General features: G+C 33.6%; 1 protein-coding gene across 9 annotated transcripts; it reads right to left on the reverse strand.

Moving 5' to 3' along the window:
* Window positions 1–655: 655 nt before the first annotated feature.
* Window positions 656–10,903, reverse strand: LOC146921611 (Prefoldin chaperone subunit family protein). 9 transcript variants are annotated; one of them, XR_015012193.1, is made up of 10 exons: window positions 10,731–10,903; window positions 10,144–10,227; window positions 7,056–7,159; window positions 6,757–6,786; window positions 6,419–6,520; window positions 5,852–5,959; window positions 2,408–2,455; window positions 2,027–2,195; window positions 1,797–1,851; window positions 656–983 (listed from the first exon to the last, which is right to left on the reverse strand). XR_015012193.1 is itself a non-coding variant. In XM_085714966.1 (8 exons), the coding sequence occupies exons 3-8, from the start codon at window positions 7,145–7,147 to the stop codon at window positions 915–917; spliced, it is 456 nt and encodes a 151-aa protein (XP_085571092.1). In that variant the 5' UTR covers window positions 7,148–7,159; window positions 10,144–10,227; window positions 10,731–10,903; the 3' UTR covers window positions 656–914. The 9 variants fall into 9 exon arrangements, 3 of the variants coding, with proteins under 3 accessions (XP_085571092.1, XP_085571091.1, XP_085571093.1); XR_015012192.1 differs by having other exon boundaries at window positions 10,144–10,239; XR_015012194.1 differs by lacking the exon at window positions 10,144–10,227.
* Between the last annotated feature and the right edge of the window lie 6,198 nt (window positions 10,904–17,101).

A 17,101-nucleotide genomic window follows, 5' to 3' on the forward strand; every position in this document is an offset into this window, starting at 1 on the left:
AATTAATTCTTCAAATTGAATAAGACTGCAATAATATATATTTTAGAGTTAACCTTTATATAATAATAACATTATCACAAAAAGTTATTTCCTTCCTAAAATTAATCATAAAACAATGTATAAAAGGTTTGGTATAACAACACATATCAGTATACTTTTTTTTAATGACAAATGTTAGTTATGTTACCATTTTCTACCTTGTTAGGATTCAAAATTTAAACTTTTAACTTTTTAACTCTTTTAATCCATTAACTCAAACAAGCGAGTTACCTAACCCCCAACACAAGTTTCCACATGAACTCAGCCGATCATTGACCAAAGATGATATCACTGATATTCAAAGTCATAGGCCCAAGGAATGGAATATCTCCATTATACTCCTCACTTGGTTTTTCTCAACGGAGAGAATCCACTCCCCCGTCCCGCACCCCTGAATCCATTCCGATGAACAAAAATCACTAATTTTTTATGTACATGTATTCATTCGTTTATATTATTTATAGTCTAATAATTATAATTTCATTGCATTAATTATTATGAAAAGAGGCAGAAAACCTACTTCTCAAACCTGGTATTTGTTGATAAAAAAATCATTGCCATCTTTGTTTTATAATGAATCATTGCCATCTTTGTTTTATAAACAGATTAGCAGAAATTTCAATTGAAAACTCAACTATAGAAAATCACATAAGGACTTGGGTGTTTTGTTAATGTTTCTGTTAACGGTTGGTCATCAAAATACTTTACAACCCTGCACAAAAATTAATTAGAAAGACAACTATGACTAAAAGAAGAGATGCAATATTTCATAAAGGTTAAATATCAATCCAAGTTTTTTCACATGATTGCATTTCTTCTTCGTAATTGTTGTGACAAATTCTAACATAAGTAATTCGGTGAGTACTCAGTAAATATCAAAATCTCCGTTCTGGTAAGGGTTTCTCAGCTGGAAGATCAAGTAATTCTCTAATCCCTTCACAAACCTGCATTTAGACAATTGTAAAAACTTATTATTATTTGGATAGAAATAGATTACAGTTTTCTTCAAATCTCTCAAGGGAAAAACTCAATTCTGGGTTTGTTCCAGAATTATATCAACATTTTCCTCAATATTTTTAGCAGTAGAATCATCACTGTGGCTGAGGGTAGACTAAGTGGGTTTGAAAATGCCACATTGGTAAAGATGAAAAGCTCATAAAGTGATGTGGGTTTGGGAATGGATTCTCTCATTAAAGAAAAGACAGTGGCAGCATATTAATCGAGTTTAATAATGACCGAGTTTTAGATGCAAATGAGATTGTACAACTTGTGAAATTGGACAAATTACTAAAACCAGCGTGCAAGAAAAAAATTAAATCGAAAATCAAATTGCTGTTTCTGATCATATTTTGCTCATTGCACTTGTATTACTTGATTTGAAAACGGTTTCTTAGATATTCATAAAAACATCTTATTCAGGCTATCTATTTGATAACATAGTTTGCATTCTAATATCCATAAGACTAATGCCGTCTAGAAGTACAATTTCAGACAAACTATGTTGTCTGAAATTGGACTTCTGAAAACATGTAGTTTTAGAAATGTGGGAATGAAAAGTAACCCCCTAATGCTTCAAGGGTACTTCTTTCCTGATCCATGTCAGCTAGGATCCAGTGGGGTAGGCTTGGCCCATATTGATGGCTCTATCAACTAGTAGTATCTAATTTAACAAGCAGCAATCCTTACTCGAAAGGAGTACAGTTACGAGCAGTAGATATCAGGGAGTCAATTAAATGAAGAAAACAGAGCGAAAGTACCAGTTTAATTTGGGCTTTGATTGAAGCAATTAGTTTAGTGTACTCCTCTATCTGCCTGCAATACACAAGTGGTTCTTAAGTACTCGACTTAAATACGAGACTACGCAACCATATTTGCAACAATAAAATGAAAATTGTGAAAACTAAATTAATCAATCATTTTATTAGATGATAATTGAAGGCCAAAGATAAATTTGTCCCAAGATAGCATAGGCATAAGAGTTACTGACAGCCATGTTGTTAATCCTGGATAGCAGCGCAGCCTGACACTAAAACCGCTAAAGCAGATTAGTGGAGTGGTTGATATTGCAAGTACATGACTAACCATAATCCCAAACTAGAGTAGAGAAAGAGGGGTGAAAACAACAGAGAACAAAAGCAAGAAGTAGGAGAACGTCCCTGTATCGAAACAAAAGAAGTGAACAAAACAGATGAGAAACCTCCTAGAAAAAAGAGCAGCAAAGTTGCAGACACCTCCACAGTATCTGGAAAGATCAGCCACTCTAATCGAAAAGAAAGTGGGTACAGGTGCTTATTGGTCTTTGCAGAAATGCAGAGAACAGAGGCCCTATGTGGCTCTAAGTAAATGAGGTAAGAACAGGGAAACTTACAAAATTAATTCAATTTTAATCCTCACAAAAAGTCCCATTGGAAACAAACTGTAAACAAAAAAAAATTGTGCCACAAATCATTCCTAATAACCAAGTGCTTATTACACGGCTTGTTACTTAAATAAAATATTATTCAAAACTATTTTTACTCACAAGAAAAAGATTTGATATTTTATACAATTTTGTCCATTTCGGATCACAGAAAATACAGTTTGTTCAAATTCCTCCATACAACCGTGCTATAGGGCCGCTATAGCCACTATTTCACAATATTTTGTACTACATAAGAGTATTACGGAACAATAGCAATTTGTTCAAATTCCGCTATGCAATAGCGCTATAGCACCACTATAACAGCTGATTTTATAATATCAAAATATATTTAAATGAATTTATCTAAAATGAAATATACTAATTTACATAAAAAATATTTACTTAAAAGACATGTATATAAATTTTACCAAAGTGCATGCCGTTCGCAGAAAATTTAGTTTAAATTGAAAAGTTAACAGAAGAGACAAATGAGAAGTTAGATATTTATGGCATATGTTGTGCAAACACAATTTCTGCTATTGTTAAATAAAATCTAACATAGAAATATGTAAATGTGAGTTAAAAAATAGATAAATAAAATCTAACGTAGAAGTGAAAATTGGAGAACATATGATACCACATTTCTCATGTTATTGTTTTAACTACATCAGGTTCACCATACAAAGTGACAGAAATATGGAGGAAGATGCCAATCATAAAATCAAAATAGAATGGATAAAATGGAGGAATGTTATAGGTATAATACATATACACCTCAGGAATGCTCCAATTTTCATCGCGACTTCTGGCAGGAGTAAACTTTGCATTGGAGATATGACAATGTTACGATAGACAAGGCAATTAGAAATAAAACTTGAGCAATCCCACAGAAAAGATAATATAACAATATCTTAAGTGGTTTGGGCATTGTATAGAAAAGACTTGTTAAAGTACTGGTAAGTAAGGACAGTAGACTGGATGGACAGTCCAATGGTTGGTCTTAGAGGGAATGCAAGATAAACTATAGGCACAACCAAACATGTAAGAGAAAGTTGGAGGTAAATGGTGTCTTTAAACCATATAAAAAAACATGACGAGACTACATAGCATCAATTGAAGCATATAACAACCCCACATAGTTGAAATAGGTATCAATGTTGTAATATAAACATATGGCTTAAAGCCTATATGATTTAAATGCACTATTAGTCCCCCTAATTTTAATGACCCACAATGTTGGTCTTCATATTTCTAAATAAATCCCCTATTTTGGTCTCCCAATTACTAAATTGTGAGATTTTTTCGCAAACTTCGCATTTTGGGGAAAAATTATGATAATAAGACAAATGGGATGCTTCTGTGGCAACTCAGTTGATGACATGACACTATCTAGGTGGATTTTCACTTAATGACCCATTTTAATGTCATCAATTTATTTGGTACATAAGTATCTCACTTGTCCCATTATAGAAAACCAACCCCAAATGCATAGTTTGAGAAAATATTGGACATTTTTAAAATGTGGGGACCAAAACCGTGGATTTGAAAATAGGGGCCAAAGCTACATTTAAGCACTAATAAATTAATATATGTTTTTTTATATGTTGTCATGTTGATCATATGAATTGTCAATCAGTGAGCTCAATGATTTAATTACTTGTTCCATTTCAAAATCATTGCCCAAAATTCCTAAACCCACATTTTTGTAATTTTTAGCCAAGCTCTCAAAACTATCTACTTATTTTCGAACTCGTGAGATGATATAACTCACCTATGATTTAACTAACCTCTGCTGCACATTGGTCCCGTTTGGATAAGGCTTATTTTGAGCTTATGAAAAACATCTTATGCAAATAAATGAGCTTTTTTGAATTATTTATAAGCTTGTCAATGTAGTTTATGAAAAAACAGGTAATGAAGATACAATTTTCGTTAGTGAAAGCTTATAAATTAACATAAAAACTTATTTATTTGCACAAGCTATTTTTCATAAGCTCAAAAATAAGTCAATCCAAACGGGCCCATTATCAATTAACAGCTTTCATCCTAAACAATTCCAAATCATATTATGGAAGGGAAGACAGATAAATAGGAAGAAAAATACAAATATAGTCAAGCCATTCACTTCTGCATGTGCAAGATAAGACACTGTTGTCTCCACTTTTGAAGTATCCAGGCTTCATAGATTTACCCATCTGGACGGGGAAAAACGATTTTTTCTGGATTAACCAATCCGGTCGTGATAAATAAGGGTTTTTTTTCCCGTCCAGATTGGTAAATCCGGATGGGTGAGTAAAAGAACAGTTGGGGGGTAAAAGTATCTCTCAAACCAAAAAACAAGCCCATTAGATTATTTGATAGGTAACCATAAATGTAACCCAGCCGCAGCGCACAAATACAGTGTCACTGTCTTCACTTCTTCTGGTTAGTGACTGTGCGTCTTCACTTCTTCTATGACTAAATATTCTCATATTTTTTACAGTATGGGACCTTAGGGACACTGGATTGTCGCACCGCGAGTTATATTTGATGATTTCGGGTTTCCTTTGGGACGAAAACCCGTAAGTAGGCTATAATAGGTCTAACTTTAAGGCTATTTTGGGCTTTTACTCCAATTCTCTTTTTCACGCCTGCGTAGCACCGCTCCAAAGGTGAACCTATCCGCTATCTCCTTAAAAGACGCTGGTCGCTACTCCATTCTGCGACACTCCGCCACATGTGGGAACAGACACCCTTTACTATGCTGCTATCGTGGCGTTACGGGCCTCTATTGACAACATAGACCAGATCCATATCATGAGCTGCCATTACATTGGGCCCAATCTAAGGGTCCCGTAAACAATAAGTTGTGGCACGTGCTAGCACGGAGGTAGACTATAGAAGTCTAGCTCATGTACTACAGACATTCATTGGATACAAGCATTCCAGTTCCCTTCTCTAGTCCCAGTGTTTTGTGACAATCAGTGTCATTATCTTAGTTCATAATCTGGTTTTGCATGCCCGGCTAAGCATATGGAACTGAATTTCTTTGTTCAAGAAAAAGTGCTTAACAAGCAGCTCTCTGTAGTTAATGTTCCTGCTTAGAAACAGTGGGCTGATATGCTCACCAACGCTTTTTCTCCACCCAAATTTCAACTTTTATGGACAAGCTCAGTGTGTTTTGAGCTTGCTTTAGCTTCTCACCCACCTTGAGTTTGTCAGAGGTGTATGAGAATTACTGTATTTTTCTGTTATGGAAGTTAGACTGGAGTTAATTAGTTTTTTAGCTAGTTCACTGTATTTATGATGTATTTTAACAGACTGGAGTCAGTAAGCAATATTTCACATCTAAGAAATCCCAAACACTCCCTTGTGCTAGATTAATTTTTACAGCTTCAATAAGGCTATATATGTAAAACCAAAAAATTATACCTTGTGATCTTTTCTTCCCTTTTCTCTATGAAGTTTAAAGCTTCAGACCAGGTAAACTCCACATGGAATCCCATGCCTATATCCACAAATATGTGTTGTGTATTGGGCCTGTAAAGTTTCAATCAAATACATAAAATATGAAAAAATGTGCATTGCCATGGACTGAAGACAAAAAAGAGATTTAATTGTGCGGGCACAAATAAAAAGCACTGCCTGTGCTGATGAGTAATTAGGTAGTTTGCCAAAGGTTCTCGGGTTAAATTTCCAAACATTGGTTGCACCCTGGATCGGCGGAGAGAGGTGTCTAGACACAAGTTGGGCAACATAGAACAAGTCTTATTGTTTATAATATGGTGATGACTGATTTTATAAAGAACATATGTCATAAATGAAAGAAAATAAGTTGATCCCGTGGATTGGTGATAAAATACAAACGTGTCTTACAAAATTCATAAAAAAATCAAGAAAAGGTGAAATTAAAAGAAAGAATTAATGCTACTAATTCTCAAATCAGGCAGCTAAAAAGCACGTGAAGTAGGATGAAAGCTGAAATGTTTGATGACTTACACTTCTGCTTGCACGTACACCTCAGAGCCAAGATTGACCATAGTTCTCAGACTGGTAACGCTATTCTTCTCTAGGTTTTCAATATTTCTTCGCAAATCAGCACTGAGTGAATGTCAAGTGTATTCAGACAGAACAGTACTACGTCACTAAATGCATCATTGAATATGTACTAACTCAATTTATGCCAGTCTCCAAACTCAGCCTACAAGTATAATTTACATGTGCTACTGTGGATTTTAAGGGAAATGGATGATACAAAATTTTACTGTGTTAAAAAGCATGTCATGATTTTGATACTAATTGATCCTAATAGTATGCATAAAAGTGAAAAAGGATACAAAATTTTCTGTTGTTCAAAGACCTTGTCCCTGCAATGAAGAAATGAGAAAAATAAGTAAACGTGACTCTGAAACCCTTGAAATAAACAAAGCAACCATTCAATGTAGAAACAGCTTTATGAAGTCCATTTTGCAAGTTCATTATTCAAGACCTCGGAAATAAGTTTATGTACTCAAGACGTCATGCATTTTTTACTAGAACTAGAAAGACTTACAATAGAGGAAGAACAACATTCATTTACGGCATTTCACCTTATAAACAACAACCAAGAATAAAATATACAAAGTAAAAACTATACCTCTGAGCCGTAACATGAAGAAGATCAGGTTTCAAGCGTTTATCAACAAATTCTTCATACTTTTGAATTTTTTGCTGGCGTAAATTGTCCATATGTTAAGAGTCCTAGCAAAAGTACAAGCCAATTAGGAATGATTAGTATACGTATACATATGTGGTAAGTTCATGTCTATATTCCCAGTAGTGGACAACATATATTCCCCAACTGGCACATGATCATTAAAAGGATATTTATTGCAGCTTATGGTCATTTGGCTATTTTATGAACCATGTATCGGGAATGAGACCTGGTAGGTGCTGCTGCAGCTGATTCAACAACCATGGCTTGGTTGATGCAATGTTTTGTGGTGTGTGTGAGTTTATAGGTTTAAGTTCTCACCGATTCAAAGTGAACACATAAAATATGTATGTATGCAGAAATGGATCTATGAGTTATGATTGATGCTTTAAATATACTTAAAATGCAAATCACAAAAAAAGCCTTTAACAGTGGTATCACATATAGATTAGACCTTGAAGATTAATGAAGTGGAAATAACATCATAAATTTTATAGTTTGAGCTCAAAAACTACTGATTATCAAGCTAATTTCTAGTTTCTACCAGCACTGCCTTTGTTTATAGGTGATGTAATTAGCACAATTAAGGGTAAATATTCCAAGGTAATTTGCAACCAAATCAACCTCTTGATACCATATTAACATGGTAAAGCAAGAAAAACATTCTGAAACAGAAATTGCGATTGAGTGGTCTGAAATATACAACAACAACCAAGCCTTATCCCACTAAGTGGGGTCGGCAAAAAGTAGAATCTCATCATATGTGTAGACACTATCAAGTAATTCCTAACTGAAAAACTGTAACTAACTGATTCTGTTTCTGTTAGTTACAGCAGTACACGATTCTAGATGAATGTAAACTAAACAGGTAAAGGCTACAGACTAGCTAGAGAACCATATCCATAACATAACAAGGATTAACTGAATACAATATGGAAGACAATAAACTGCCACAATAGCAGTTAACATATAACCATTCCTTATAAATTATAATACTCCAATTATGTTAGTGATGACGCACTGAATTAAATATGAACAACGCATAACTCTATTTTGCACCGACTACACATTAAATAATACATACAGACAGAATCACCATAAGAAATCAAGTGAGTAATGAATACAGAACCAAGATGACCAGGAAGCACAAACATTTTATCTCTCTTAAACTCCTCTTTCAAATCTCTAATAACCAAAAACTTAAAATATATAGCCAAAGGACTATTGTCACTTTGGGAGGCCCCATAACAAGACAAACAGAATGTTACAGCGTGTGCCATGAAACCAGAAATCTTTGTATCTCCTACAAGCACTAGACCCCACCCCTACCCTAAACCCCAACTCGATCACAACACAATCCTCCGGGCTCACCTTCAATATCCATACAGTAATAGAAAATTTATAAAATGCAAAATACAAAGTGAGCAGAAGAGTGTATTGGTTTCCGGTAAGGAAACAACACTAAAAGCTGGTAATTAATTCCACCCGGGGGGGTGTTTAGTCATCCCTTTTCCTCCCCTCAACTCCCTGACACTATCCCGACTCTGTCCCAATCCCGATCAATAAGAAACTGGGTATCCCTTCCCCACCCCTAGATACTAATTCTATAATTTTAACCATTTTACATTTCTTCATGACTTGTACAAAATCTATTCCTCCAAGAGCTATCAAATGGAACCAGTATTACTTATCTTTCTAAATTGATTAAACAGTTATTTCTTCTTCACAACTAATCAACAAAAAAGATTTATAAAACTCAAACTACATCTTGTAAACATGTTACACAGGCAGTACACAAGTCTGCCATTATGTCTATATCTTGTTGGGGGAACAATCTATAAGATATCAAAGAATCGAACAAAAATAATCAGTAAACAGACATGTGCCGATTCTGTTGTTTACAAATTAGAATAAACAATACTCGAGATCAAAAGCCAAATCAGAACACTAAATTTAACATACAGGTCACAAATTTTAAAAGCAATAGCTCATAATAAATGAAATTCATTTTATCATCATGTAATGTAAGATGCCTAGAATATCAAACGAATGTTATGTACATTCAAATATATCCACTTGCTTCTACCACTTTATCTTCCAATTCATGCAAAAAGACATGTAATGTAACACAGAGCATAGCTGGAATTCATTCAATATTCAATATATATACACATAATGTAGTTTTGTGGTATTATTTTCCTTTGTAATATCTAATTAATTCAACGCGCATTTCTTGTTTATACGTCAAACATCAATAAAACCAGGTAGTTTCTAGCAAAGAAAGGTTAGCCCATATTATTTCAAGCTAATTTGTTACTATAATAAAGCCTCCAAAAACTATATTAACATTTCATACCTTGCATATCACAATCTAAAGAAAAAGAGGTCTGTTGGATGGGATGACTATGTGTACCCTAAATCTAATCAGATTCAGTATCTAAGCACAAGGTCAAGATATTTTGATTCTAGTTTGTGCTAATATTTTTTCTTTCTAATCCACCGTAATTAGCGTCTTAGCTCTCCAGTGGGCGCTCTACTGTATCCCCGCAAACTTATGTCCGTTGGGCTTGCCACGGAACCAATCATCTACTTTGTAGTTGCATCTAATATTTTATCATGGAGTTGGGTTGTGATAGCATTTTAGAAAAAAGGGAATTATGGGGTTCCTAGCAGGTTGCCTTCCGAATAGGCAACTCTAAAATTCAAATTCAGGTTTTTCCCTTTGAAGAGAACCATATTACCAACTTCACCACCACCATGTCGGTTAGTTTGGGAGTAATATAACTCAGTATTTCCACCATCTCTACCATATCACCTACCTTGCATTATTTCCCACTTTAGCAAATGAAATCAATACATCATTATTACTATATGGCACAGAAGCAGAGCAGCTAATATAGATTAATCAATTCGATTCAGAAATGTGTGGTCCAAAGATCTAGAAAAGTTTGAACAAAACAGTGTCAAATCACTGAACGATCAAACTAATCAAAATGATGGTTAACGAGGAGTTAGAGAAGTTTGAACACACCTTAACTAGGTAGTGCAGAACAGCAGAGTTCTTAACCTTCGGTGTGCGGTTATGAGCGAAGAAAAAACTTCAAACCTAAATCACCTAAGTCGGTCCCTGAGAAAAGAAAAAAACAAAAACCCTACTTTTAGAGTGTCTGACTGATATGATAAAGGCCTAATAAAGTCTTATCTTATCCTGTTTTTGATGCGTACATGATAACAAACATCGTAATACTATACTATCATATCATGGCTTTGATGCGAACTTGATAATGGTAAAATAGGATGGAATAATAATTATCATTGCGTAATAATTGCATATATAATTTTTCTATGAAATAAACCTAGAACAAAGATGCAAAAGTCCGTAAAGCATGGCTCAACTGACAATGCCGATATTGTTATGCTCCGAGTTAAAAGTGGATAATCATGTATGATTAAGATAAACCAAAGTTATTTAAAAATTAAACAAGAAATTGTTCATGAAAAAATCAAAAGAGGGTTTAGGTTGAAGAGAGTTTAAAAATGGAGAAGCTAGGGTTTGGAATTCAGCAATTGAAAAATGAGAGGGAGAAAGGGTTTTTCAGAGAAAGAGAGAGAACGAACCGGAGAGAGGACTTTGGTTTTCGAACGGAGCTTGAACACGACGATTTGGCGACCAAGACGGTGCAAAGCGGATGACGAGGCAGAAGAAGGCGATGAGCAGAACGGCGGCGTCGGATTTGACGATGGCGACGGGTGCCGGGTTTGGTGTGTGATTGCACCTCAGTGACTGTCGCGCCAAAGTCACGGTGCCATTCAACATAATATTGTAGCCATAAGATTCATTTAACGAATTAGATTATGCCACATGTCACTGCAGGGCAGTTTTATATTTTTATTTTTTAATTAGTCTTTTATGTTTTTTTTTTTTTTAGGAAAAGTCATTTATGTTTTTTTTAGAGTAATGATATTTTGACAACCACTTTTTGACAACTTTTGGACAACTTTCTCTCTCTCATACTCACATGATGTTGTTATTCTCTCTCTTCCTTTTTCTCTCTCCATTGTTTTTGACCAATAAGAAGTGAGAAAAACAAGGTTGTCAACAAAATTGTCATCAAATGGATGTCAAAATATCATTACTCTTTTTTTATAGATAATTTGTCAGTACGAGTGCTGCTATTTATCTCGAGAAGAATCATTCCTAATTGATCCCGAAAAGTTATTACTACCTAATTAAAATTTCCTCGCCGCAAAACAAGGGGAGTGGTGGTGTATAATTTAAGATTGGTATTGAGTAAAAATCTCGTGAAACTTTCGTAGGATGATGTTTCGTTATACCTAGCAATACCCTTGTTAGTATGTACTTCTATAAATAAATGTTTTTTTTTACAATTTTTTTTTTGTTAATACCTCTTTTTAATAAATCAGAATATGCATGACACAAATGAGATTATGTTCCTTTAACTAGTATCTTTAATTGGCTACTTGTACATATAGTAGTTTTGTACATATAGTAGTTTTTTATGACAATTTTTAAGGATATCAATGTTCTATCTTGGAGCAGAAGAAACTTAATAGAATTGTTGAAGAACCCGCATCATACTTTTCTTCTCATTATCCAGATTCTTATTCCTTTTGCATGAATCAAGAAATTTGGAAATAAACGAGGCTATGGCAAAATTAGTATTGAAAAAGCTCAAGGCCACTCAGGAGGGGTTTGGATTCTTATACAGGGTAGTAACAATTTGACAGTTCAAGCAGAAGGTGTTCATTGCCATTGATTTTTTTAGGATTAGTGAAATACTTGGATTAACTTATAATCACATAACCCAAAGTATCTTAGCTTCTCTTAAGAATATATGATGAAGCATGTCCGACCCTGAAGATTTGAAGTTTTCCATGCTAAAAAAAAATCTCCCCGAACTTCATTATAGGTTATCATACTCATCGAAAATTCTATCACGATGAAGGATGTTTGAGTTGCTATTTATGGTCATGTAGAGAGGCCTAATGGAGTCGGATGAACGATAGAGATTTTGAAAGTATTGATAAACGCACGCTATTCATTCATCCTCCTCATAAATTCAAGAATCATCATACTTCTCTTGAGGGTTAAGAGGTGAATGAACCTGGTGTTAAGGCATAAACATGAAAGATTAGGAGATATGAGTCTAATTTCATTTGTTGTCTAAGTTTAAGGAGAGATAGTGGAAATTAATAAATACAAACAAAGTTGATGTTTTAGTTTTTTTTTTTATTAAAACATAAACAGATTTAACGAAATTACCAAACAAATAATGATTTTTTTTTTTGAAAGAACCAAACAAATAATGATTATAATTGATTAGAAACAATGCTTGCATTGTACTCCTAAATTTGCTTGATCCACGACATTAAACGAAATCAAAAACATGTTGGATTGGATTTTCCAGGGATTTTTTTAGTATTTACTAGACTTTGGTGATGTTAAACAATTAAGAGATGCTAAAGGTTTAGATGAATTTTTTTTGAAGTATTGTTTAAATAGCTTAGAGTTTTAGTCTTCACAAGATAGTGTTTTTGTTGGATTCAGATATGATCTCTTAAAAAGTAGAGCTGTTTTATCTTTTTGAATTAGATACCGCAAAAATTGATTTTGTACAAGCATAATTGATTTTTGTAATCAAAACAAGATATTCTAATACAACATGACATTAATCAATTTTATGATATTAGTTGATTATTCACATAAATCGATTTATTGATTAAAAAATAATATCAATTTCTATCTGTAAAAACAAATTCTAACATATTTATAACTATCCTATATGGATTTCTAAACATAATAATTTTTTTTTTTACAACTAACTCAAAGGGCTAAAAAGAAAATAACAAAATTTTAGGGTTTTAACACATATGTTGTACAAAAACCATTCCATTAAAGTTCAAACAATTGCTGCTTAGTTGTTGCTCGCACCATCTTGCTCAATACTATCCTCCATTGAAAGTGAATTTTTAATAGAATAAAATAAGTTGTCGTCCAAATATATATATTTTTTTTTGTTTTTGTTTTTGTTTTTGTTTTGTTTTGTGGGGAAACTTGTGTTTTCAATAGCCAAGTCTAGAGGTACTTTTTAAGGGGAAAAAGATTAGGGTTTGGAATTTAAAAAGAGGGTGGTAGGGATGCTAAACAATCAGAAAAATACATGGATCTATTGGCTTTATTATCAAGCAAATAATCTGATTGTACATTTAGCAATTCATTATTAGTCATAGTGATGCATAAATATAAAATACTTTATAGAGAACATTCTTGAGAGAAACATATCATATTAAAATAAATGATACCTCATACACAATACTACTTATAAAGTTATAACATTTTTCTTGACATATTTTGCTTCTCACAGTAAGTATGATTTCTCAATTCTCAAGGGTGCGGTGATCAGTTGCTTCTAGATTAATTTTTAATATAATGTCTTCTCATTCATGTTTAAAATTTCCTATTGTATTGACTTTTTGATCAATTAGCTAAGTATTTTGTTTTGTAATTCTTTGATGGATTATGTTTAGGTGATGATTTGAAGAGCATCATATGAAAATGGGTGATGATTATGACACTCAATCCCTTAACAATATTGGAGGTATATCAATCTTGAGTTTTTGATATACAAAATTTTCGATTTATTTAATCTCCTTGGATGTAACTTGTGGGTATTTTATTTTTACAATTTTTATTTGTTTATATGATTCTTGTGTGCGACCGATTATTAAATATGTTAAAATTATTTTTTTAATAGTTTCTCTAAATTTCCTTTCGAAAGGATAATAAGGCCAAGAAGGAAAATTGATTTAGAACCCAAATAGAAAATTGACTCTTGTGTGTGTTCATCGCATTTTTAAAATATTTAGTTAATATAAAAATAAAATTTCATTTTGAATTTTTTCTTTAACAAACTAAAATGATATATTATAAACAACAGTGGATCACCCCGCACAAGGTGTGCAAAGGGAAACCCACCAAAAGTATATATACAAATTAGGTGCTAACAAAACATAGGCACCTGTCGAAACAGAAAAAATAACTACAAATGAGCACCTATACAAGGGATTGGATGCCTCCACCAATCATGATAACTATAATTAAATGTTGCTTGATTTGCTTTCAGCCATAAAAAAGAATTGAGTTTCACTTTCTCGAGCAAACCATCTGTAGAAAAGACCGCATTTTGGAAAATACAGTTGTTCCTCGCTTTCCATAAAACCCAAACAGTAACAAACCAAATAATTCTAAGAAAAATGAACAAGAACAAAAATGTGTGTGTGAGAAAGATATCAATTAAAGTGGCAGGGTTTGTTTGATCGTTGGAAAAAAAGGTGAAAAGAGAGAAAGATGAAAAAAATAAAACATATTAATTCATGAGTTGGTACAAAGGAAAGATAAAAGAAATATAAGAGGGGAAATGTGTTTTTCTCCCTCTTAGTTTGGTTCAATACAAAAAGAGATGAAAGAGATATTATTGAAGAAAAAAGAAATATATCATCGCTTCTTCTTACTTTTTTTTTATCTCTCTTCTTCTTACTACTTTCTTCGTTATCATGTATAATTTTTTTTTTACATGAATTCCATATTTTTCAATCTCTATTCATGATTTCATTGGGAAATCAAATCAGCCAACATCTTCTATCTCCCTCTCTGTCCCTCTCATATTTCTTTCTGCTTAAAATCGCCTAAGCAAATCACACACTAAAAGATATGAAAATACAAATAATAAAGATAGGCTATGTTCACGAGTGAAGCATTAAAGGAAACACGTGACTTAGGAGTAGGACTTATATAATGTGGGAAGAATGATAGTTTTGTAGTAAGGAAACATCTAAATAGGTGAAAAAGACATATATGCAAGACAAAAGTATATATAAAAAATAATATTCAATTAGAAAAAAATTGGTGGACACCCAAAACTCTTTGACCCACAACTTGGTCATATACAACGACTCCAATTTTGTTTACATTTAGACCACAATCTTTTCCTTAGTGACTTCCCTCAACATCTTATCTCCATGCACATTATATAGTAACTCCTTGAATTATCAATCATCTTGGTCTTCTATGATTGTGTTAAGGTTTTCCAACATCAACGTTTCACCTTTCAAAGCTTCTACACATTTTTGTTGATTCAAAATTACATGCATCTTTAATTTCCACAACACGAAATTTTTGTCTTTGGAAAATTTCTCAATACCCTATCTGTACCCATTGTAACATCTCATATGACTTTAAGTGTTGCCAACTGACCCTACAAATCAACACGAGTCTTTTTAGGGTGTTTTATCCTCTCTTGCATGTTTTTTGATAAACTTTCCAGAAGGTCACCCATCCCAAAGTTGCTCTAAGTCAAGTACGCTTAAATGTGGAGTTCTTATGGAATGAACTACCGAAAAGAAGATGCATCTTGTTGATATATGTTTAACCAAACAATTCTCATAATCATTCCTTCAACCATGTAGTCACAAACCTGCACATCTTTAAGATCTTTCTCATTTTGATGTGGATTTTGTTTGCCTTGAATCTACCAGAAGATGCTCATTGTCATGTCGTGCACCATCGATCACTCCCCACCCTCGTCAGCCTCATGCGTTACACCCATGGTGTTCACTTGAAAAAACTTACCTTTTTAAGCAGGGCGTCAATTTTTGTGAATTAATGGAAACTTTTGACAAGTGTACCAAATCGTTCACATATAATAAAGTAGTAAGTAAGATCGTCTCCACATGGATTGTCATTTCAGCTCGACAACTCCCATTACTTATTAAAACATAAAATAAAAAACAAATAAAATAAATAAATACAGTAAATTGGGGGGGGGGGGGGGGGGTGAAAGTTTGATTTGATTGCGCTAAGCAGTAGTGAGTTAGTTACATGGTTTGATTGCAGAACTTTAGTGGAGTTCTGGATTCTTCGAATCCCCTATATTTCCTTGTTGGATTAAAGGCAAGTCAACATTCAGTTATGATACAAGGGTTCTATTTCAATGATGAGTTTCTGGGGAAGTATCTCCCACCAGCTGTTGAGTTTCACATGTTGATCACTCTAAGGTTATACATAACTCTAAAGGTTGCATAGTTGTCAATACTACATGGTCCAATAGGCCAACATGCAAGTATTAGATTGGGGCCTTACTCTCTTAGAGGTAATTGAAACACAAAAGAATCGGGATATCTAAATTTTCATCTAAAGGCTCTAACTTCATCTATGAATCTTATAATTTCATCACATATTCCTTCTTACCCTGGTAGTTCTACATACATGCATCCCTCTTACCCTAGTTGAGAATAAAATTCAATATGCAACGTTCGAGAAAATATGACCAGCAATATCTTTTGAAGCCTCTTGTTCCTAAGTTCGGGTGTATTTCCTAGCTATGTCACATTCCCTAGGGATCACACAGGAATTAAGAGTTTTGCATATGAAAATTATATAGATCGCATAAAATTACTAAATAAAAGACTTGAATTTAAAAGATTTAACAAACAAATAGAGGTTCATCTTAGAATCATATCCAATTTTGATTTAGTTCCTCATGGTAACTAAAGACAAAATTACAAAATAATAACAACATAGTAGTAGGAAAAATTGTGTAAGCCTATTATGATGGAGGCCTGAGGGTGCGAGATCTTCGGCTGGTGAAACTTGATCTCATTGGCAAATGAAGGTGGATGTTGTTGAATGACGAGCCCACTATTTGGAGAGATATCCTCAAGGTGAGATATAGATTTTTATCCTCATGTTCTCATCATGGGGGTCATCCAGGGGGACTCTGGGGGGTTTCGCATTAGTGGAAAGAGGTGTTTGTGATGGGTGGTTTAAGAGGTGCAGCTATAGAGTGGTTCCCTACATGGAAGGAAAAAAGTGGTTGTAATGTTTTGTAGACATTCTTTTGGTATGATCTGTGGGTGGATGGTACAATGTTAAAGACTAGGTTTTAGGGGGGTTGTTTTAGGTGTTTAAG

Source organism: Medicago sativa, chromosome 5 (genome assembly GCF_051527215.1).
Source record: "Medicago sativa cultivar Bolivia chromosome 5, Bolivia_mono, whole genome shotgun sequence".
NCBI lineage: Eukaryota > Viridiplantae > Streptophyta > Magnoliopsida > Fabales > Fabaceae > Medicago > Medicago sativa.

What these genes read in the sequence shown, in the direction of transcription:
- LOC146921611 (XM_085714967.1), bottom strand. Translation starts at nt 7,147, where the DNA reads ATGGACAATTTACGCCAGCAAAAAATTCAAAAGTATGAAGAATTTGTT. An exon ending in AGGGAAGAAAAGATCACAAG is followed by an intron (nt 1,852 to 5,851) that starts GTATAATTTTTT and finishes TGTGTATTGCAG; the next exon opens with GCAGATAGAGGAGTACACTA. An exon ending in TCAAAGCCCAAATTAAACTG is followed by an intron (nt 984 to 1,796) that starts GTACTTTCGCTC and finishes GTCTAAATGCAG; the next exon opens with GTTTGTGAAGGGATTAGAGA.